Raw genomic sequence first — 22,789 nt, 5'->3', positions numbered from 1 at the left:
TGCAGTGTGTTGTACACTGCTAATGCTTTCAATACAGCCTCAACCTATGAGATTGAAAATAGTCTTGTATAATTAGATATGGAAGAAGAACTATTTAGATGGCTCTGCTGCAATAACCATCTAGCAATCTGCTTTTCTACATGTGTATTTCCAGAGACAGGAAGGGAAAAACCAGATTTGCACACAGTATATAAAATTTTTAAAAAGAACTGAATAGTTACAGAATAGTGTGATCCAAAAGCTCTTCACTACAGTGGATCACATTAGGTAAAAAAGAGTTTTTCTTGTTAGTTTGACATTATGTTTATGTTCTCCCACAAGTAGCAATATTAAAATTTATGTAATGTAATGATTTTCATTTAACTTATGTCCCAAAACACTATCCTCCTCAAGAATGAAGCAATGTTGCGAGACAGGATTACAAATTTTCCATCAGCTGGAAGCCTGGAATCCAAGCTGGGAAGAAATCTGAGACTAATTCGCTCACCATAGGACTGTAACCACTAGAAAATGTTCCTCCTGTTTTGTTTTTTTTTCATGACTAACAAATGCAAGTATTCACATGAACTATAGAACAGCAAAATCCTATGTATTTACCATAACTCTCAGTTCCCATATCTGAAAAAAACTTCATGTAGACGAATCTTCCTAAACAAAATTTATCCCAAAGTTATAACGAACATTTTGTGTTACTTAGTTATTTCAGACAATACCTGCAAACACTCCAGTTGAGCAGCTGACTTTCCTTTGAGGCAGAGAACAAGTGCCAGAAATGCATTTAAGTCCTCCACAGAAAGGCTACTGACCTAAACAGATAAAAAGACAAAACATTATCTGAAGACTCTGAGAGTAATTTTCTGAAAATTGATTCCACTTGGCTCAAGCACATCAAACTTAAATAAAAGACATGACATTATGACCACTATGAATGCATCGTCTAGGAAAAGAGAAAGGGAACAAAAACTTGGAACAAAGTGCACATCCCAATACCTGTGTATAGTGTATATACATGTATTTCATAGAACCACTGAGTTGGAAGGGACCTTAAAGATCATCTAGTTCCAAGCCCCTGTAATAGACAGGGACACTTTCCTCTACAGCAGGTTGCTTAAAGTCCCATCCAACTTGGCCTTGAACACTTCCAGAGATGTGGCAGCCACAACCTCTCTGGGCAACCTGTGCCAGGGCTTCACTACCCTCACAAGGAAGAACTTCTTCCAAATATCTAATCTAAATCTACTCTCAGTTTAAAGCCATTACCCCTTGTCCTATTGCTACATGACCTTGTAAAAAGTCCCCCTCTGGCTTTTTCTTAGGCCCCCTTTAGGTACTGTAAGCTGCTATAAGAACTAAAAACTATAAGAAAATTAAACCTAGACTGTTCAAGTGGGAAAACATAAAGAAAAATTCTAAATTCATGTACAATTCTCTTTAACAGTTCTGTGAGAAAAGGGAGAATGGGGACATTTATCATTGTGAAAAGGTACTCTGAGATTCTAGAGAGGTACACAGTCATCTCAGGTAAAAACCAGCTCTAGACCAGCTGGACCGACTCCCTGACAGTATCAATCCAGTCCTTATCACTTGCTGCTTCTTCTTTGAACACTATAGATAATACATGTGTACCAAGGCCAAATATCTGTTACAAATGTTGAGGCTATAAAGAGAGTTCTAAGCAAGATCCAAAAAGGACTACAGTTCTTTATTCACTGGAACTTGAGGGAAGGTTTCTCTTGCAAAGTGTAGAAATGTGCATTGCGAGCTTACAGAACAGTCAATAGGCTGCCTGGAAAAGCCCCTGCATTGCTTTAACAGCTTGATTTTCAGGAAATGTTGTGTACATCCCACTGTGATCCATCAAGAGATTTTAGCATGGTTATTAAAAAAATATATAAAAAAGTGACAGAAAAACTGAAGGAGAAAAAAAGTAACCAAAAAGTATTGATGTAAATGAATAGAAAAGAACTCCAAAACCCACACTAAAAAGCCATCTATAATTACCTAATTAATTTATTTGCTTGTGAGGTGTAACCCATTCTTTCCTCCTCAAGACAAAAACTATTTAAAGCACTATAGAGAACTGGATTTTTACAAATCAGACCTTGCTCTGTGTCCCACTGTAAAATACCTTCTACTCTACAACGTTGTTAAAACTTGCATCAAGCATAAGAATGTGAGAGATATCAGAAAACTTTTAAGCTTTCAAAATGCTCTTGGGTATTCATTAACTTCACTTGGCTGCTAAGATCTGATAATGGCCCTACTTTACCCTGTATTTCAAGTCAGGTATCACCTTTGTGTAGATGGAAACAAGAGAGGTTTACTAAACTTGAACATTGTATACACTGCAGTAAGAGGAAAAAGGACTTTCATTTACAAAAGTATTCTTAATACTCTCACAATTTTGTCCTAAGAAAAGTAAGTCCAAATCACTTGCAAGTACAACAGCAAGGAAGTGCCCCTAACAAAGCAGATGGATCAAAATGCTTATGAATAACAAAATCCTTCTTTAGAGAAATATTTTATTCAGTAACTGAACTTGGTGAATTATCACACTTTCACTGTCAGACTTCTTCCAAAACTGTAAGAGCTTGAAAGAGAATTTCTTTCTTTGGAGGCTCCACAAGTTTAATATTTGAACTCATTCATTCCTTTACCTGACTTTAAAGACAGACCTATTATTTCGTAACCTTTTCACTGTTTTTCTTCTTCATTTGGAGGAGATTTGAAAACGACCCTCACTGAAAAGATTACTCTCAACACTTTCTTTATATAGGTAAGATTTGTTTATGGTATATCTTTTCTCACTTAAAAAAAAAAAAATCTGAAGTTTTCATTAAATACTTGCACATAAAATTTGAGGAAGCCAGATGGCTTGGTCACTATGCTGGTTCCTGCAAAAACTTAACTTTAGGTTAGAATAAATGCTACCTCATGAAATTTTTTAAAAGTTTATTTCTCCCTCATATAAGATGAAGGAAATGATGTTAAATCTACTTCAAGGCAACCTACGATCACTCAGCTTAAATCATCTTTCGGATAACAGTCCACCTTTTCTCTCTAATATAAATCTGAAACTAAAGTAGAAAGAAAGAACGAGAATTAGGCCACACTTAGACAAGCTTTGTTTCCTCAGCTATAAAACAAATGAAAGTAATAAGGTCAGCTCAAAGCATGGCTGCTGACAGTCTTGTTCTCATGTTTTCCCCTCAAACACAAAGAAAACAAATTGACAATATGTTCAAAGCTTAAATCAAAGTTTAAATCAGAAATGAAAAACGCTTTAATCGAAACCAATTCCCTAGTCTGGTTCCCAGCGTGGGTTGTACCAGTGCAACTCAGAGAGCAGAAGAGGATCAGGAAAATGGGAAAGGTGGTGTAAAGCTGGCACTGCCATGAAAAATATTCCATCAAATTAAGGCTTTCACATGATCTCCCTGCTATTATTGTTGTGGAAAACATGAGCTGCAAAACTGTTTTCATCTATTTTTAACTGTCATTGGATAATAAGTTCTGAAAACCATATCCCTAGAAAACATTTTCCCCCATTTTATTAATATACTCTGATCAAAACTTGCTGAACCCATCTATCTGTAGGTGTTCTATCTCCCCAAACCCACTAAAGAAACCCTTCTCAAATAATTTAGTAATCATGCTATGAAAGTGTGTACAGGATAGCACAATAAATAAATGAAACTGTGATTTCTTATCCAAATATGAAAAACACTTAAAGTATGTTAAAAGCTAAATGCATGATACATATCTTGCTGAATTGAAACTGCAAGGCATGAAACACTGTTTAGAGATGTACCTTCAAAACACTTTCCACTTATATTCTGCCATACAAAAATTATGGGGAGAAAAAAAAAGAGCAATACGGAGATCACACAGATCATTTGTGTAATTCCCATCTGTACTTCCTCAATGCATCATCTAACACATATGAAGGAAAAGAAAAGAAAATTCAAGGACAACTTGTTCTTGTGTGTTGCACAACATTATAAATCTGTTACCGAGGAAAGTGAAGTCTGAATAAGCAAAACAAAAGATAAAATATTGTTCAGTGTAAGTAAAAGTGCAACAGAGCCTATTGGATTTGATACAGGCATTATAATTTTTCTCATCTGCTGTGAGATCAGCATGTGAAAGGTGGCAAGTACAGACAATATGTTAAATACCTAAGAGAAATTTAAATAATGAAGCAATATTGTGGTTAATTTTGTGTTCCTTTTTATTACAATTAAGGTAGTGTGCAGCCTGACAAATATTTAGAATTATAACACAATTGCTACTTAATGATCCCCTATTACTCAGAACTTAATGAGAAGAGTCATATCCTCAATTCTGTGTTGAAACTGAGTAGATTGACAAGATGGCACGAAAAGGAATCAGAGCTGAGTAAATATTTATATTGTCTCTTTGCACAGCCTGCATAGTCACCTAAGGGAAGGTCTTCTTTTGATGACACAAAAGAAACTCAAAAAGAGAAGCTTTAATTTGCAAATGGGTCCTGAAAACCTAGACAAATTCCTCGGTTTATACTCTGTCTGTTAAATTGCCCAAGGGGCTTTGTCATGGGCATGTGAGAGTTATGATTAACTACTAAAAAAACCCAAGTGTTTCTTAAACAGGATGCTGCATGTTAAATGGAGTAATTAAAAATACTGTAATGCAGTACTATTATATTTGATCAACTATGCCTACAGTAAAGATTAAGAGAAAAAAACAGCACAGGCTAGCAAGAGTGAGTTTATTAGTCAACCATGTGTATCAGGGCTGACAGATGAAGAAAAAGCAACTGTCCCAGTTACCTGCATCATAAGATAAGCCAGCAAGCAGCAGAATGCTGCAACAGGTGCTTCTAGAGCTTGGAGCTCTTCCATTCCCTCCTGAAGGTGAAAGCATGCCAGAAATGTACTATACCGTTGCTTTTCCACATCAGGTCCTTTGGCAAACCACAGTGTTTTTAAATTAGGTGTTCCACCTACAAAAGAAATCCATTATTCTATCTTGGCATCAGCAAGGTAAAACATGCCTACTTCATTACAATCTGAAAGGAAACAAATGATCTGCTCTTAGTACTTGCAAGTACCATGGAATTGAAAATAAAATGCATTTGACAAAACTTGGCATTTGGGGGGGGAAAAAAAGCCAACAAAAAAAAAAAAATAAGGCCTGTAATTTAAACAAATTGTATTGAATCTAGGCATGTTTAAGCAGAGAGGACTGAATTCAATTGTTACAATATAGACGATTTGGAGACAGCAGCTTTTTACCATTTACAAGAACAAAGTTTGTTCACAAATGTGTCCTTTCCCTTGGGGATACACCACATTAAATGAAGTTAGCTTCACCAAAAAATAGCGATTCAGTAAAAAAAAACCCTACATGTATTTCTTCTCTCTGTCTCCTAGAGCTAGTCTATCAGGGTTCCTCGAAGAATTCTCTCACAGCCTCCTGTTTTAATCACCTATTTTAATAAACAAACCACACACCTAGGCCATTTGCTGCCAGACATTCATTCTCTATCAACACTGTGTTGGTATGACTCCTCTGCAGTATATTCCAGTTTGGGAACAAAACCCAAGGCTATCTGGTATTTTGCACGTCCTACGCTACTCTATGAAATGTTTTTGCAAACACACACAAAAAAACCCCTGTCATCAGTTAGGTATAACGTTTCTTTCCAGAGTCTCTATAGCATCATTTGCCCTGGTCTCTAGATCCTTAATATTTACCCCATGTTGCCATCTTCAAGCTTGTGACGTGTGAACTACTGTAAAATTTTCTCCCTGTTTAAATTACATTTAATCTATTATCAAAATAAACACAAATGCATGTGAAATAACAGAGCAGCTAACTGGTTATGCCTAAGAACCCCAATTAAAGACAGACTCCTCCAATAAAGTAATGCTGCTTCTGTAGTTAAATAAAACGAGGTGTGAATTTTAAATGTTGGCTAATTAAGCTGCATTTGGTAACACCTTTTCCTTTTTTGTGTGACATGCAGCAGCTGTAGTCCAGTTAGGAACAGTTGGTGATAATAAATGATTAAAGTGACAAGGTGCTGAAATCTACATAGACAATGTTTATTTAGCCAAGAATGCCCATTAACCAAATGGTACTAATTCTTTGGAGAGGGAGAAACTAGAAGAAAAATTAGTATTTTCTTTCCTCATCTCCCTCATGATGTTTCTTTTACTCTTTTTTTTTTTTTTTAGACTAACTCTCCCACCAGAACTGTTAACCATGTAAACAACTACCATCTGACAATCTGTAAGTTTCTAACCTTATTTGTAGGGAAATATGTACATTAGTAAAAAATACCAGTTGCTTGACTGGAGTTAGAAATGTAAGTTAGAGATAGCACAAATACTGTCAGTGAGTGGTCCAGCACAGACAGCACACAAGACTCAGATTACTGGGTTTGATATTGGTAATTGCTGCCTTAAGGAAAAAACAAGTAACAGCAGAGACTGACTTCCAGGAACAAAAGCAAATAGAACATGCATAAAAACAAAACATGGGTAAAATACTTTTAATGGTTTCTGCTTTCCAGAAGGTTGCCAATCAGCTGCATATGAAGACATATACCAAGAATCAGTTAAAGGAAAGTACTCCTTTCATCTGCACAGGTTTTTTTAAGTGTGTTCCATCCAGGGGTATACCTAATAATAGAAATCTTTCTTTCTTCAGAGTAAAAACATGAACCACATCAATAATCAAGACTACATATCTATATTGAGAGAGCTCAACAAAAAATTCAAGACATCTCTTCCATAAACAGTTTCTTACACTTTCAGAAACAACATCTACTTGTGCCTGGGAAAAAAGAGGTAGTGATGAATTATGAGCTATTTACTCTAGGAAAGAAAACTTGACACTATCACTTTTTGGAACATACCAACCAAAAGCATTATTTTTCGGAAAGGATCTCTTCTACAAGCAATTAAATTCCATGTAATAACCAAGAGTGAGTCATTATGTTAACCCCTAAATGAAAGATAAGTAAAACAAAGAAACAAGCACATTAAGGTTTAATGACTCCCATCACGCACACAGTTAACAACAGACCTAAGATTCAGATACAACAGACCCCCCAAACTGTTCTCCGCTCTAGTTACATCCTCACCACAAATACTTCACTGCAATTAGAAAACATTCCTGAAAGAGAGAAATTTACTTGTATAGAGAAGAGAAATATTTACTTTCTGAATACATCGAAATATTTATTAAATCAACCTAAAAAACTCCAAAACTGAGTAACAAAAGGGAAACAAGCCATATAGTATATAAGTGATACATCTTTACTGTAAAGATTAGTCATGAGAAAATTATCTATCCTGCTGGGGTTGTAGGAACCACAAGTTCCTATGAATTACAGAGAGATGATCCAACACTGCATACGTTTGTGGTTATTCCTAACACGCACTGAAATTTGTGAAAAACACATTCAGTACTACGTAAACTGCAATCCTTGGGAACGCCAAGAAGAGCATCACAGAGACCTCCACAGAGGCTGAGATACTACTTTCCTGAACACAAAAATGGACAACCAATGAGTTAAGAGAAAAAGCAGTGATTTCTCATTTTTCCTTTTTGCTGACACACTTAAAGACATTTTCATGTAGAATGCATCATGATAAACAAGAGCACTTGAAGGGAATACTTAAATACTAATTTCATTTGTCTGAATGTCAATAACTGATTTATGAATACGCAACACATGCAAAAGTTGTGGAATGCATTCACACGATACCATTGAACTCAAGGCTTATACAAAAGTGATCCTCACATTTATACCAACTTAAAACATGCCATTATTGTGTTCATAGATATATATACATATATTAGTAACTGTTCATGTATATTCGAAGTAATGACCATTGAAAATTAATTTTATAACGTCAGTAATGGAACTTTAACACAATCATTTTACATGCTCATGTAAATACTGAGCAATAATAGCTTATACAAATGTACTTCCTAGGAATACTCAACATTAACTTGCCAACAACCACGACCAATTTTAAAGATGCCATACACCCAAATGTCAATTAAATCTGACCGTTAAAGAAGCATTCAAGAGATGGCATTTTGAACATGAGCATATCCATGATATAACCCTAGAAGATGCATTGATCAGAATACTGAAAGCACATCCAAACTGCTGTGGTGTGAAGCTGCAACATCCTACATATTTTCAGAAAAAAAAAAAAAAGCAGAATCCATACATTTCCAGTAAAGACTTTAGAACTTCCTCTGTTCCATAGAAACTGCACACATATCAAATAGAAATGTTATGTTCACAAGATATGGATGTTACGCAGTATTTTCTTGGATCACAGATCTTCAAACAAATGTCATTTCTCAGAGACATTTTTATCAATTTTAGTGCCACTCTGTCAATGTGTGGGAAGCATAATGATCACATTCATTAAACTGAAAGGAAACACTCCAGAAGGGAGAAAAAGAGACAAAGACCGTGAGCAAGTACAGATGCCAAATCAGGAGACTATCTCTCAAGAAAAATACGTATACATAGTACATGCTATAGGTTAAATCTATTTTAAGCTATTACTTTACAGCCTCTAGAATTCAATATTTCAAAAAAGTTCACATTCAGTCCATCACCTGCAATCTTTTGAGATACAAGACAGTTATGCTAATTTACACATTTGCAAAAAATCAGTGGGAATTCTAGATTTTTCTTCAGATCAATACAAAACTTTAAATATTTACAGTTATGTATATTACAGTTCAAAGCTCATATCAAATATTCTTTCTTCAGATTTTTTAATCTAAAAATCAAATTCAATAGTCAGGATTTCTCATAAATTCTCAGTACACTTCTAAAGCAGTTATGACGATGCCGTTATCATTTTTTCTGAAAAACAGAACCTTCCCACATTAATTGCACCTGTAATATTTCAAATAGTTTCTGGCAAGGTTTTTTTTTCTCTTTTTGAGTAACTTGATCTTGATTGACATCTTTAGGTTATAACTTCCTACAACAACTTTAAATTTAGATCCCTGTCTAAAAAATGCGATGCGCTTTTGAGCACCTTATTTGGTGAATTACAAAGTCATGCTGTGGAAAATGCGTGAGCGAATGTAAGGCATACAAATATGGACTGTAAAAATTTTAGAAAAATATTTGTTCACTGAAGGAATGACAACAGAGCACTAAAAATAAACACTAGAAGTCCTCCTCCCCTTTTTTAATAGTCTGTCTGAACAGCCTTTCATGACTGAGTTAGAAAAGATTATGGCTGAGATGCTGTTTTTATAAACTCCTCTTCTGTGATTGCTATAAACAAATACACATAGTGATTTAAAATCCTGTTTATTGTCAACATGAAGGTGGTTTCTATGTGTAGCATGTTTGCAGAGCAGCAGAACCAGAGTGCATGAGATTAAGTGATTTTTCTCCAGAGGGGCAGGAAGGTATTACACTATATGGGAAGGAAAATTTCACAACAATAAATACAGTATACTCGTTAGGCAAACTGAAATGTAACTACAGAGGTATGGTTTATACTTTGCTGAGTTTTGTTTGCTTGTTTTACAAATGTATGTTTCCAGACCATTTTATGCTGAAATAAAATAGTTGCATAAGACAGACTGATCAATTTTTACCCTGCATATACATATCCATTTGGAGAATTTCACAGCAATTTCACACTATCCTCAAATCAATTAGACAATCACTCTCAGGAGCACTGGACAGTGACAATACTGTATATCAGATTAAACTTTGTACTTGGTCTATATAACTCATTTCTTTCCAATCAGTTCCTTATAAAAGGATTTTGAAAAGGTTGATATCTAAAGAGCAACTGTTCTTCCTTCACCTTTGAATTTGAAGACTCTCATTAAATGGGTAAGTTTCAAATATGAAGATGAATGTACCACCTTAGGATATTTTAAAAGAAAAATTACTATAACCCTAGAAAATTACAAACAAGTAGGTTCTAAAGCAAGAAAAAAAAAAAGTGCATGGATTTCAACTTCTTCTGAATCTGTTTAAGAAAAGCTTGGTATCATAGTATTATATATCAATGGAACTATTTAATTTCATATGAAAGACTAAAAAAACCTCTGAGCTCCTGATCCACATGATAGCAGATGACCAGACAGAGAGAGTGAGCTATGAGAGTAAAGGTAGGGTTGTGACTACAATATGATACACAAATGAACAACTGGAATGGTTTTCCCTCCAAGATAACACAATTGATACAGTACTGCTCATTTCCCATCCTAAACTTGTATTGCATGGTAAAATTCAGTGTTAAGGAGATGAGTGACATTTAGAGTGCCTCATCTTTTTACTAAAGTGCATGATACTGCTTCATAAATGTAAAATATTCTTCGTAACACTAATTTTACTAAAAGTGTTCATGAATGTGTCCTTTACCAAAGGAAAAAATGATACAAACACAAAAAACACTTCACACTTAAGATGACAGAAGCAGCTTCACAGACACAGTCTACTTTTTTATTGAAAACTGGATTATCTTTTTGGGTTGTCACAGGTGATCTAATAATGACCATTTTTTATATTCTCTGTCAGTCTCATTAATACATTCTCTCAAACAGCTTCATAGAAGAATTTTAATATGGCCCTACCCACCGCTTCCCCTGGCCTCAGAGCAGTATTTAAAAACCTTTAAGAAATTGCTTGCTTTTTAGAACTGATGTTTGAATTAGCACTGGGTTTAACAAGACATAGTAGTAACATGTAGCTCAAAGCTGAATCCTCTTATAATTACATAGGGCAACTGAAAGCAATTATAGGCATGTGGCATTTCTACTTTCGCTCCTTGTTCTCCGTAGTCTTTTCGGATTCCATATTAAACGTGATGATGGATTGTCTAACCTGATTTGAGTGATCTCATTACTTCAATTCAGATTTAAACACATTTTTATTCTACCTGGAATAAAAGGTTGTACAGGTTGTATCAGCTCCGGCTGCTGGAGAGGATTTCCAAAATAGACAAACCACTCTTTTACCAAAGGATAGGCTCCACCTAATAAAGACAGAATTATATCAGTAAGTAGTCAAATGCAAACGCGGACATTAGTGTAGAAGTTGAAAGAAGTGGTAATCAGGATTCTAAAGGAAGACAAAGCACTTCATAATGACTTATTTCTTCAGCTTCTTTGAAAACAAATAAAGAAAAAATAATTTTAGTATCTTTAAGACAAATCATCAGAACAAATGAAGAGAGTTTGAATTATGTACTCTAAACCAGAGTTTAGAGTTGGGAATTGCAGCCAAAAATGTTTGAGAATGTTCCAAAACAGTTTCAGTCAATTTTAGGCCTGCTTATCCCAAGGCAGCTCAAGAAACTGTGGAGGCATCTGGCATATCTTAGGAACCTATATGAGCTACCTCAGTCTCTCAGGGCTGTCACATTCCCATATATGCAGGCTGTCCTTAATATGATTCTCCTCCCAACTTGCCCTGACATTTCCTGTGTCAGGGTTTGAGACAAAATCTTTATAAGGAGGCCTTGATGGCTATTTGAAAGCTGACAGCAATGGAGTCATCCCACCCTCAGATGCAGAGCTTTTACAGCCCATTGTTCCAGACCTTTCATCTAGTATAAAGGGATTGTTTATGCATAATAGCTCAAGTGGCTTCCTACCCCCTAACCTCAACTCTGCTCCGCCTCCCAGTAAAGAGTAGGGTGCCCCTTAAATTAAAAATTTCACAACTTGACTTGTGCATCTCACTACTTGATGCTTTTTTTAACAAAAAACCACAGATGAAACTATCTTCAGAAAAAGCTCAAGCATTTGTGAAATTTTACTGCAATCTATCCAATTTCCAATAGATAGCTCATAATCATTCCAATGCAAATATTAATTAAAAAAAACCCAACCAAACAACTGGAATCATTATTGTCATTATAAATGGCACTTCTGCATTCTGTCCAGATTTTGCTTATGATAACCATACCATAGGGCCCTCAATTTCCACTCACATCTTTTCTAGGACCAAAGCTTGTTTGCCTTTTTTTTTATCTTCCTTTGTCCTTTTCCAGATTCACAGGACTGCATCTCTAATTCCTTCCAGCTCTCACGCAGTGCTGAAGCCGCTGTTTTGAAAAATTCCTTTTATTATAAATTCCAGTCACCCTTCACTTTACTGCATAAGCATTTCTGATGCCACACTATGAACCTTAATCCACCTAGCTTAGACGGAACAAACAAATCACTCCAACACTCCTCTTCCCTCCACCACCCCAGAAAATTTGGTCACATTAATTTTCCGATCCTGTTCATAGTTCGACGCTGCAAATGACTGTTGGCATAAATGAATGAGCAAGTAGTGTGCTATGGTGCAAGGGCAGAAATTCCTCAGATGGAGTTCTAGTGTCAGGGATAAGAAAGGGAGGAAAGAACATGACAAAATCTGTTTCATAGCCCTGCTTCCTCTCTCCTTTCTTACCCACAGACCTGCACCAAAAACTCCCAATAAAGGTGAGGGACTGAAGAACCAACAGCTGGACTATCAGGGACAGCATTACACCTGGCTTGCCATGCTTCACTGTTCAAAAACTGATGACATTAAGAATAAAATGAAAAATGCCTACTGCGGGGGAAAAAAAAGCCTTAAACTGCACATTTCAGTACCTGAATAGTCTCATATCTTGATTATAAATCACTGCCTATAATAATGCTATTTCATAAACAAACTCCTCTAATATAATACCCCAAAGTCACTTTCAGAAACATTCTGATGTTTTAGCATTCTGGTTTATTATGTAAATTACTCTGCTTTATTCAATCTATTCAGCTTGCTCAGCCTCCCAAATTTTAGCCTGGCTACTTAAGGAACCAAGACTAATATAATTAGGACATCTGTCTTATAATTAACTCATGGATGTAATGGTCTGTTTCAAACTAACTGTGGCAGAGGAGAAGAGATTTCAAATGTATTAAATTCCTAAACATTTTGTGAAACTGGTGACTCAGCTGAGAGCGATCCTATCAAGCTATAAACTGAAGAAAAAGCAGGAAAGTCAAGTTATCTGTTGTATCTGAACACACTGGAGGCAAAGAAATACACAAGTACTTACAGAAGAGATAAAGTTGAATAAAAAGGTAGATAGGATTTAGGGATAGCAGGAGGCAATAGGTAATATATTTGACAACACCATATATTGCAGGAGGGAGTTGTCAAGAATATGGGGAGAAGCTAAGAGGATGTTAAGAAGGAGCATGGAAATATAATAGCTTTGCTAAGGAGAAGCTGGCATAACCCACAGAACAATTTACCAAAATGTCTCTCAATTCTGATTGTCAGTGAAACACTATTTTTACATCACCCATTGAGCTCAAGAATAGTAAAAAGAGAACAGAAAACCTCTCGTTTTTTTTCTTTTAAAGTATGTGAGTGGTAGAGGTCGTAGCATCACATCAGATGGGGGCTTTTCACCATTGCAGTCCATTAGTAATAAAAGTATATTCCCGTTTACAATAGTAGCCAAATAAGTATAGCTGAAAGCAAGGTCCTGCAAACTGACAGCACATTAACATACCAAGAACAAACTGGAGACATGATTACTAAACGGCAGCTCTCCCTGCATGGAAATATCTCTGGAATAAAAAAATAAATGTTTCAATATTTTTTCCCTATAATGCACACAATATTATCAGTGAAATAAAAAAATAGCAGTTCCTTTGTTTAAATAGACTCTGAATGACCTGTGGAAGCTCAAGGAGGGTGTGGAGTCTACTTCTCTGGATGTTTTACAGATCCGCCAGGACACGTTCCTGTGTGATCTGATGCAGGGGAAACTGCTTTAGCAGGGGGTTGGATTCAATGATCTCTAAAGGTCCTTTCCAACCCCTACCATTCTGTGATTCTGTGAAGCACTATGTTTAAGCAGCCTAGGGACAATTTCAGCTATATGCAAAACACCAAAACACGAGACAGTTGGAAACACTGTTATGTGTGCTCCTCTATACCTGCAACAATGGCAGCCCATCTGTGTGGTCACTGGTGGTAAATGGCAAAAATTCAGCTATGGGATTGCTTTTGACAGTGTCAAAGCGAGGATCAGTCTGACCTGCTACTGTTAGAACTGGGAGTGATGCCAGGACTTCCAGGCACTGGCCACAGGCTTAGGCTGCATTCCATACCCTCACAATTGGTAACAGCCATGCAGGTGCAGGTATTTCCATGGACTGTGCTAGTGCCAAAGTCTGAAAGCTTTGTTCTGAACTCTGCACACAAAAGAGCGAGCTTGGTTGGCCTAACAAGGTCAACTACTGTTTTTCTAGGAAAGATGCTGCAAGTTGACAATTTATATATCATGATATGCAATATTCCACACAATAATCAGAAACATCTCCACTAATTACAAGGATAATTTTTAAATACATAGGCAACAAATGCCACATTATCAGGATTTCCATCAACCCACTAATTATTTTTGTAGAGTCAAAAATAAGGCTGTGATTCTAGCACCACTTCCATGAGTAAAGGTATGCACATGCCTGCCATATACCAAACTATACCAAAGGCACAGATAACTACATGAGCAACACTCACGTAGCACTGCTAATTTTCACAGATGACCACTGATATCTTCATTCACACTCACTGCCATTCCCTCCGGCTGTTTCACCACAGCTGTTTGTGGCTACACAAAGAGTCAGATCAGAGAACAGAGCCAGGTTAGTTACCTGATTGCAAGAAAGGGAGGGAAGAGGGGGGCTATTTTAAGTTCCTCAAACCAGGCCACCACACAGCTGCAAGAACAGCTGCACCAGCACAACTGAAAGGTTGCTCAGAGACTGAAATCAGTGGCTGTGCAAGAGAATTACTTAAACTGCCACTGACAGCAAAATAAATGCTTATCACACTATGGCTTCAGGAAAAGTGGCATGGTGTAATCAAGTGATTTCAAAGGATACAATAACATCCAGCTCCTACAGATTCATGGGTCTCTTAGGCACCCTAAGAAACCTCAACCTAGACATTAAAAAATAAGAGTTTCTTGTTTCAGGGTAGTGGAAATAGTTTACATGATTTTTAACCTGTTCTTACTAAAACTGTAACCACTGCTTTTACTAAATGTTGGCTGCTTTTCTATTCATATTTAATGGTAAATAAGCAGATTTCCAAACTGCAAGGAGGTCAGTTTCCAATACAGGAATCTTGTTATTGTGGGATCTTATGGAATAAAACAGAGGATCTGTAACAAATACATCTCCACTGCAAACTGGAACCTTGTGCAGAGTTAGCCAAGTTAGCTTCAAATGAACTACATCAGCAACTGTGTCATAATGGCAACAGACTTCAAATGGACTAATTTAATTGTTTAATTCTTTCCAAAAAGCTCCTTTTAAATGTTAATCCAAAATAATTCTACATTGTACTACAATCTACATACAGTGTAGGTTACTTTTTCTCATCCTACCCCTCAAGGAATTACAAAAAGCAGTCAACGTGACCTCATCTGAAGGAAACTAGCAAAGGATTCTACCTACTTTATAAAATCAAAACCTTCTTTTAGGTCTAGCAGCAAAGTAATAAAAAACAATGCTTATGTTTACTTATGAATTCCCCTACAGACTCTGATTAATGACCTACATTCTTGACAAAGAAGCAGCTATACACTGGAATAAAAGAAAACAACTCATGAACATAGAAGTGACATGGTTAAAGAAGTTACAGGTAGCTACATGAACTAAAAATGCAGATTTAATAGAGGTGCCATGCAGACACACTCTACCTACCTTTCTGGAAGGGTTAAGGATTGAGGGTACATAATGATTTACTTCAGAAAACTATCTCTGGAATTTGAAGCATGAACTGAGGGTTTCTTTATGAACTGTGGGTTTCTTCTAAAATCACTTTCTTAAAAAAAGACATTTTTTGTAATCAGATTTCATTTTCAATAAGATTCTAGATTAATGCTTCTGTATTTCAATTCTAATCCTCTTCATCTAAGTACTACAAACACTGTAACACAAATACAAATTTGACCACTACCCTGCCATCTCACTGCTACAATTGCTGATCAGACGTTCTGGTCTGGGTGTTTCTGAAAACATCAATGACTATCCTGCTGCTTAAAGGAATAAATAAAACCCAGCCAAGTTATAATAGTCTACAAAATTTAGAGGTGGTAGGCCGAAAAATGACAAATGACAGATGTGCATGATTAGTGCTGAGATTTTTGGTACTCTCTCCAAATGACTATATAAACTATGATTCAGTTTTTCCTATTTTTCTTTTCCTATTATGGCACAACTTCAAACTTTAGTTACTGAAGGAACTGGAGGATTTAATTACCCTTCTGTGCCCTTCTAAGCACATTGAGTATTAGGTTTGATGGTGGTGTACTTTCATTAATAAAATATAAAGTGATTACCAAGGAGAACTCAACATATTAAAAAGAACAAAAGCTTAGTACATTTAAAATTTTCAATCCGCTGTCTAAGTGATACTGTAAAGATAACATTTAACTAATGTAAGTCTTACAAAATTTGTCCAAGAATGTGGATAAAGAATTCTCTGTCTTAAAGCAGAATGGAAACATGGATACACAGATACACGCTACAGAATCTGTTTACACCACCAGATAAAGAAATCATATTTCCTTGCAGTTTGATGAAAGAACTAATAATCACTGGCATGACTACTTGCTTTTGTAATACTACAGTAACTATATTTGACTACCCTAGAGTTTCAGACTTAATATCAACAGAGGGTGTAACTGTAACTGTGCATTACTGTCTTGCAGAAGTTGTCTTTATAACTCACTAATCCATCAGGAGTGATACATATCAAAACAACATAAGGCTTCATATCCTTTTGAACTTTCAAAATCTTCTAAAAGCTACTGTTTTGCTCAATCTTTTGATTATAGAATCATAGAATGGTAGGCGTTGGAAGGGACCTTAACCCCCCTGCAGAAGCACGTCAACCTAGATCAGGTCGCATAGGAACGTATCCAGGCAGCTCTTGATCTCCAGGGAAGGAGACTCCACACCCTGCCTGGGCAGCCTGTGCCAGGGCTCCCTCACCTGAACAGTGAAATAGTTTTTTCTTATGTTTAGTGGAACTTTTTGTGTTCCAGCTTCATCCCATTACCCCTTGTCCTGTTGCTAGGTACAATAGAAAAAACGGATGCCCCAACCTCCTGACACCCACCATTTAGATATTTGTAAATATTAATGAGATCCCCCCTCAGTCTCCTCTTCTCCAGACTAAACAGCCCCAGTTCCCACAGCCTTTCCTCATAAGGAAGATGCTCCAGTCCCCTGATGATTTTGGTGCCCTGTACTGGACTCTCTCCAGAAGAGACCATTAACAACTTTCACAATGTCCCATTTAAGAAGGGGAAAAAAACCCCAATTTCTAAAAAATCTCTTTTAAAAAGCACTGAAACCGCATAGCATGTGGAAAACCTGCCATTTCACTGTCCCATTTTCTGTGAATTCATTAGAGAAGTACACTTCAGTTGCCCACAGATTTCATCCTCAATGCCATGATGATGCAGCCACTGAAATAATGAATTCAAGATTTTATCTTTCAAAATTGAAAGTATACTTGAAAAATGGTGTAAGTAGTTTAATCCTTACCTTTTCCAGATTCCAATAAGATAGAATAAATATGCTGACGAGCAGGGCGGTAGATAAGTGCCTGCCCAGGAATCTCTGTGTCACATTCATCTTCCAAAGAGTTGCTGCACTCAATCTCTCCACTGCTTAAGATACTGAAGATGGCATAGTTTTCAGATTGGATATGCTGTTCTTTAGCTACCTGTTCAAAGAAGAAAGAAGGCATAATCTCCGAAATAAAGAAGGAACAAAAAGTAACAAAATTATTTCACTGTTTGAGAAATAGTACTTTCTCTGTCAGTAGAAATGAAGGGTACGACAAGAGAAGGAACAAGTGCTTTTTCAAGTAATGGTAGTACAGTATATTTTCAGAGATTTCTCTTTTCATGGAAAAAAATTCCTAGGAAACTCATCATTGCCTTTCTTAACCCATCCTGGAATTCTTAAAAGGTCGGATTTTTCAAGACAATTTTTAGGGAGTCATTTTTAAGATTAATTTTTAATTCAGAGATAGAAAAATGAGCTGTCTTCCTTTCGTCACCTGAAGAAGTTATTTTCCCACTTTAAATAGTGAGTGAAGGTATGAAAAAAATCCAAACTTTTACTGCAACATGAACTGTATAAGACAGCTCTGTTTCTTTCCTGAGCTGACTTTATGTAGTTTGCATTGTGGTGAAATTAGCATCACCACACTTTTACTTTGCAACAGCTCTTGCCCAAGAAAGGAAATACAACTTACTCTAGAGAGGAAAACCTGGCATGCAAGGCTTTTGCTGAAAAGCAGAATCACAGCATTAGCCATGCTGCATATTAACCACACACTGGATGCAGACAGATATGGCTACACCAGCTGGCTACAAGCAGACTCAGTACCAACAGGAACCATGGGTTTGGAGCAGCTTAGATGCAGAAGCAACAGAGCTGCCCTTAGGAAGCACAGGATTTCAACCATAACACTTGGAACATGGACTGGCCAAGTGCAGAGCCAGACAGATTTTCTACTTCAGAACCTCAGACCAAAACTATGGGGGTATTCAAACAGTGAAGCCAATTATTTCCATGAGGTGCCACTACTAAATTCTCCAGGACCCCAGTCATATGGTGAGCAGGCACTGCAGTTTCTATTCCCTGCATTCCCTGCATGTGCCACTCTATCTGTGTTACTTGGGTTGTGCCATCCATGCAGCTCTCTCAGCCTCTTTGACTAGGAATTACGGGACTACTGGCTAGTACCAAATTCATCATTTCTGCAGAATTCCAGTGTTTGCAGTCCTAAGAACTCAGCAGATCAAAGCTGCAGTCAATCATCAGGTCATTACTAATAAAAACTAATTCTACTGAAATATCATACTTTCAGAAAAAAACCTCACAAGAGCATAAAATCAATGAGAGGTTTCCGTGTACAATGACAATCAAGAGAACACAGGAAAATAAATAAATTAAAAAAAGGTTTCCCTGGAAGAAACACTTCAGTGTTCCTAACACAGGTAAGCAATGTGATCACCCAAATGTACCTCTGTATAAGACAAAGACTTGAGTGTATACATAACCACGATTTGAATGAAACATTGAAATATTTTATACAAACCATTGTCACATATATGAGATAATTTGAAAATACTAGTTCCTTGCCATTTGCCAATAATTGTCATTTACATGCAGTGCAGATTATATGCAAGGCAAGCAGAACTACTCATGGGTTTCAAAATATGAAACAAAGCAGACACATTACATAAAGAAATACTTAAACACCTGTAACAACCACCAAAAGCAAATTAACATGTCCACAACCTTGACTGCAATTTCCTTGTCCCAGGAACTGGTTTAACATAGGGACTCACAGCAACAGTGAGGAATTCTTCAGTGAGTATCTAAAACATTATTATTTTATTACAGCACTAGCTCAGCATGATGCTAGAGAACTGCAACCCTTCAAATGAAAGATCAAGCCAAGAAATAATGACCACTTGTCATGAAGACTGCATGGTACAGTCTCTTACGGAGTAAGGATATTACTGCTATTGTTCTGCCCATAATCCAACCTGGATAATTACATTCTGGCTAATTTTTCCTTGCACTTCAAGCATAAACAGTATTTTTCAACACTTAATTAGGATGTAGGGTTGGCTTTTTTAAAAAAAATAACATCTTCTATTTAACTACTACAGTCAAAAGTGACATGTGTATCACCTAAATATATCTGCAGTTGACCTGCAATGAGTATTGAATAGGTTACAATATAGTTTTAAAATGGTTCAGAGTCCTTTTGGAAAAGGAAATGTATATGATATGATTACTTTACAGTAAGATGAGGAAATAGAAAAATATTTTTAAAGAAAATACTCATGATAAGAAAGAGACAGATTGAAAAAAAGACTATTTCAAGTCTGTGGGTACCTAACAAAATAAGGAGTAACAGACAGCTAATATAGGGTCTAAACTACATTACCTTGCATACATTTCTCTTTTAATTAAATCTTTAACGTTATCTTTATTGCCATGAATTTACAGAACTGTACTCCAGATCTACTATTGCATAAGCTCTGATGCAAGATGGCTCAGTTCTACTAGCCAGGTAGGCTACCCTAGCTAATATACCCCCTGAAAGCAACCCAGTCTGACATACAGTTTCTCACCCCAGCACCAGGGTATCTGTGCCCAAGCAGGAGGCCGTCAATGCAACTTGCTAGTGCAGGCCTGCCCTATAAGGATCAATCAGCCACTCAAAGTGCTTTTAGTTCATTCAGGGACTATGAACCTAAAGGATAACTAACCTTATAGAAAGTTTCCTCATCTCCCCCACAAAAGCAATTTTAACTTCTGCGTTCCTAGCACAGCTCCCATTGGTACGTTGACTGCAAGGGCCAGACACAACCAGGCAGACCACTAACCAGCTGTATCTGACCTGTGGGTTCCCAAAGCAAAAAGACAAGTCACTACATTGTGCAATATGTGGGAAACACCCAGCTATAGGCCTATACAAGAGCTGCTCCCCATTATTTGACCTGCATGATGTTTCAAAAAGAGAGGAATCACTTTTAGTTAAACGTGCTGCATCTGCCCTCATCCTGATGCATGCAATAGTCCATGTAATAGTGCAGTGTTTATGACAAGTGGTTTGATCTTTCATTTGAAGGGTTGGAGTTCTCTAGTGGGGAATAATCCTGACCATGGCTTTACTTAACAGGTAGAAGATGTTGCTCCAGCAAATTTAAATCAATAGATTCAGTGTACTCATTACCAAGTTCCACTCAGTACTCATGGCAATAAAGCAACCATTAAGTTTGAGCTTTAAAAACAAAGGTACCTGAAAGATTTCTTTATCTTGACACATGTCTGTTTGTTCTTGAAGACAGAACATTTGGCAATTTGTAAAGCTGGGAGGAATCCATGGAGACTGCTGCCCGGGCAAAAGATAGGACCCCACGCCTTTGTAAAGTAATGTCTTGTCTGATCCCAAAGGTAGCATCTCTTCCAAGTGTTTCAGGCTGTCGTATGAGCATGGAACTTTGGAGATGTAATTTGCTACAGCCAGAAGTGTGTTTATTCTTCTGCTGTAGCTGTTATTCCTGTGGGGACTGGTGGCCAAACATTTACGCCAAAAGTCTTCCAAAAAGTTTTCTGGAACAACATCATTGCCAAGCAAGCAAGCAAAGAGAGGGAGGTGTGTCAAACTAAGACCCAAGGAGTGGCAAAGATCTTCTCGAGAGTACATAACAGTGACCAGTCTGTCCAAACGGAGCTTCTCAATGGAAAAGTAAGGGCACGTATCATAGATGAGGTAGTCACTATCTTGCCCAAGAATTCCCATGCAGTTATGTTGCAAACCATATGCAGCCACCTCAAAGTCTGCCTCTTGCAATGTGCATACTGTCTTTTGACCAAGCAACTTCAGGGCATAACGTGTAAAAGTAGGCAAAGCTGAAGGAATAGTGATATTTCCTCTCTCTGGTTGCTTCCTGTGAGTCTTGATAAACTGAAATATTGTTGCTATTTCCTTGTTATTCTGCAACCTCCGTTCGATCCATTTATCTCTTTTCTTGTCTTCTACCACTCCATCAAAGTAAAACACCAACTTGATACCAGCTGCCATAAAAGCTTTAATAAAATTCTCTAAATTGACAAGGTACTCTAGCCACTGGCCACCACACACCCAGGATTCTGGTGTGTACCAGTATTTAACACAACACATGGCATCGACTACAATAACAGGCGGGCCATTGGGATGATTGATGTGATGTTTTTCTGCCATCTGTCTCAGATCTACTACTCTGCATGCATCGGGGCAAATGTTTGTCACAAACCACTGCAAACCTTTAATGCCCATGGCTGACTTCTGAAACTCAAAGCAGCCTGAAAGGAATGCAACGAAGGAAAACGAAATTCTACAATCAAAGAAAAGCAGCTTGGAAATGGAACAGCCAGCTTTCTCCTTTAGCTGATAGCTTGTTCTCTTGTCCTGGCCTTTGAACAGTTTGAACCAGTTTTCTTCCCATCAACCAACTGAAGTGCCCATTCACTTTACCTTCCACATCTGTTTTTTATGTCTGTAAAAATTATAAATATAAAAATGTTTTCATATTAAAAAAACCCACAAAATTTCAGATTCATGGCACAAAATACAGAAAAATATGCAGAGATAGGTAAACAAATGCAGATTTGGGCCACCAAGATGATTAGGCAAGTGGAGCATCTCCCTTATGATGAAGGAGCTGGGGCTCTTTAGCTTGGAGGAGACTGACGAGTGACCTCATTAATGTTTACAAATATGTAAAGAGTGAGTGTCAGGAGGATGGAACCAGTGTCTTCTCAATGATGGCCAAGGGGCAATGGGTATAAACTGGAACACAGGAGGTTCCAAAGAAATACAAGGAAGAATTTTTTCACTGTTCACATGAGGGAGCACTGGAACAGGCTGCCCAGATGGGTTGTTGAATCTCCTTCTCTGGAGACATTCAAAACCCACCTGGACGAGTTCCTGTGTGACCTACTCTAGGTGGTCCTGCTCTGGCAGGAGGGTTGGACTACATGATCTTTCGAGGTCCCTTCCAACCCTTAATATTCTGTGATTCTGTGATGTAATTAAAAGCCTTATAACAGCTGACAGAATAAACACAGGAATTAATGGCTTGATTTTCCCACTGAAAGTATACAAGCATCTTCAATTGAAGTCTGCAGAAAAAAAAAAGAGAATAACTCTGGA

The 22,789-nt window shown here is 37.1% G+C and overlaps 1 protein-coding gene across 8 annotated transcripts in view; it reads right to left on the bottom strand.

The window, feature by feature from the left end:
* Positions 1 to 22,789, bottom strand: part of FAM120B (family with sequence similarity 120 member B) — a 56,992-nt gene that overhangs the window by 30,831 nt on the left and 3,372 nt on the right. For 7 of the 8 annotated variants that reach the window (XM_061990912.1, XM_061990916.1, XM_061990909.1 and 4 more), the window contains exons 2-6: positions 20,894 to 22,133; positions 17,608 to 17,788; positions 10,935 to 11,030; positions 4,812 to 4,984; positions 714 to 806 (exon numbers count right to left, since the gene is read on the bottom strand). In XM_061990912.1, the coding sequence (XP_061846896.1) occupies positions 714 to 806; positions 4,812 to 4,984; positions 10,935 to 11,030; positions 17,608 to 17,788; positions 20,894 to 21,913 (1,563 nt within the window). In that variant the 5' untranslated portion in view covers positions 21,914 to 22,133. The remainder of the gene's footprint in view (positions 1 to 713; positions 807 to 4,811; positions 4,985 to 10,934; positions 11,031 to 17,607; positions 17,789 to 20,893; positions 22,134 to 22,789) is intronic. The other variant, XM_061990914.1, reaches the window with a different exon arrangement.

Source organism: Colius striatus, chromosome 2, assembly GCF_028858725.1.
Source record: "Colius striatus isolate bColStr4 chromosome 2, bColStr4.1.hap1, whole genome shotgun sequence".
Lineage (NCBI taxonomy): Eukaryota > Metazoa > Chordata > Aves > Coliiformes > Coliidae > Colius > Colius striatus.
This window is presented reverse-complemented; position numbering and strand designations above follow the sequence as displayed.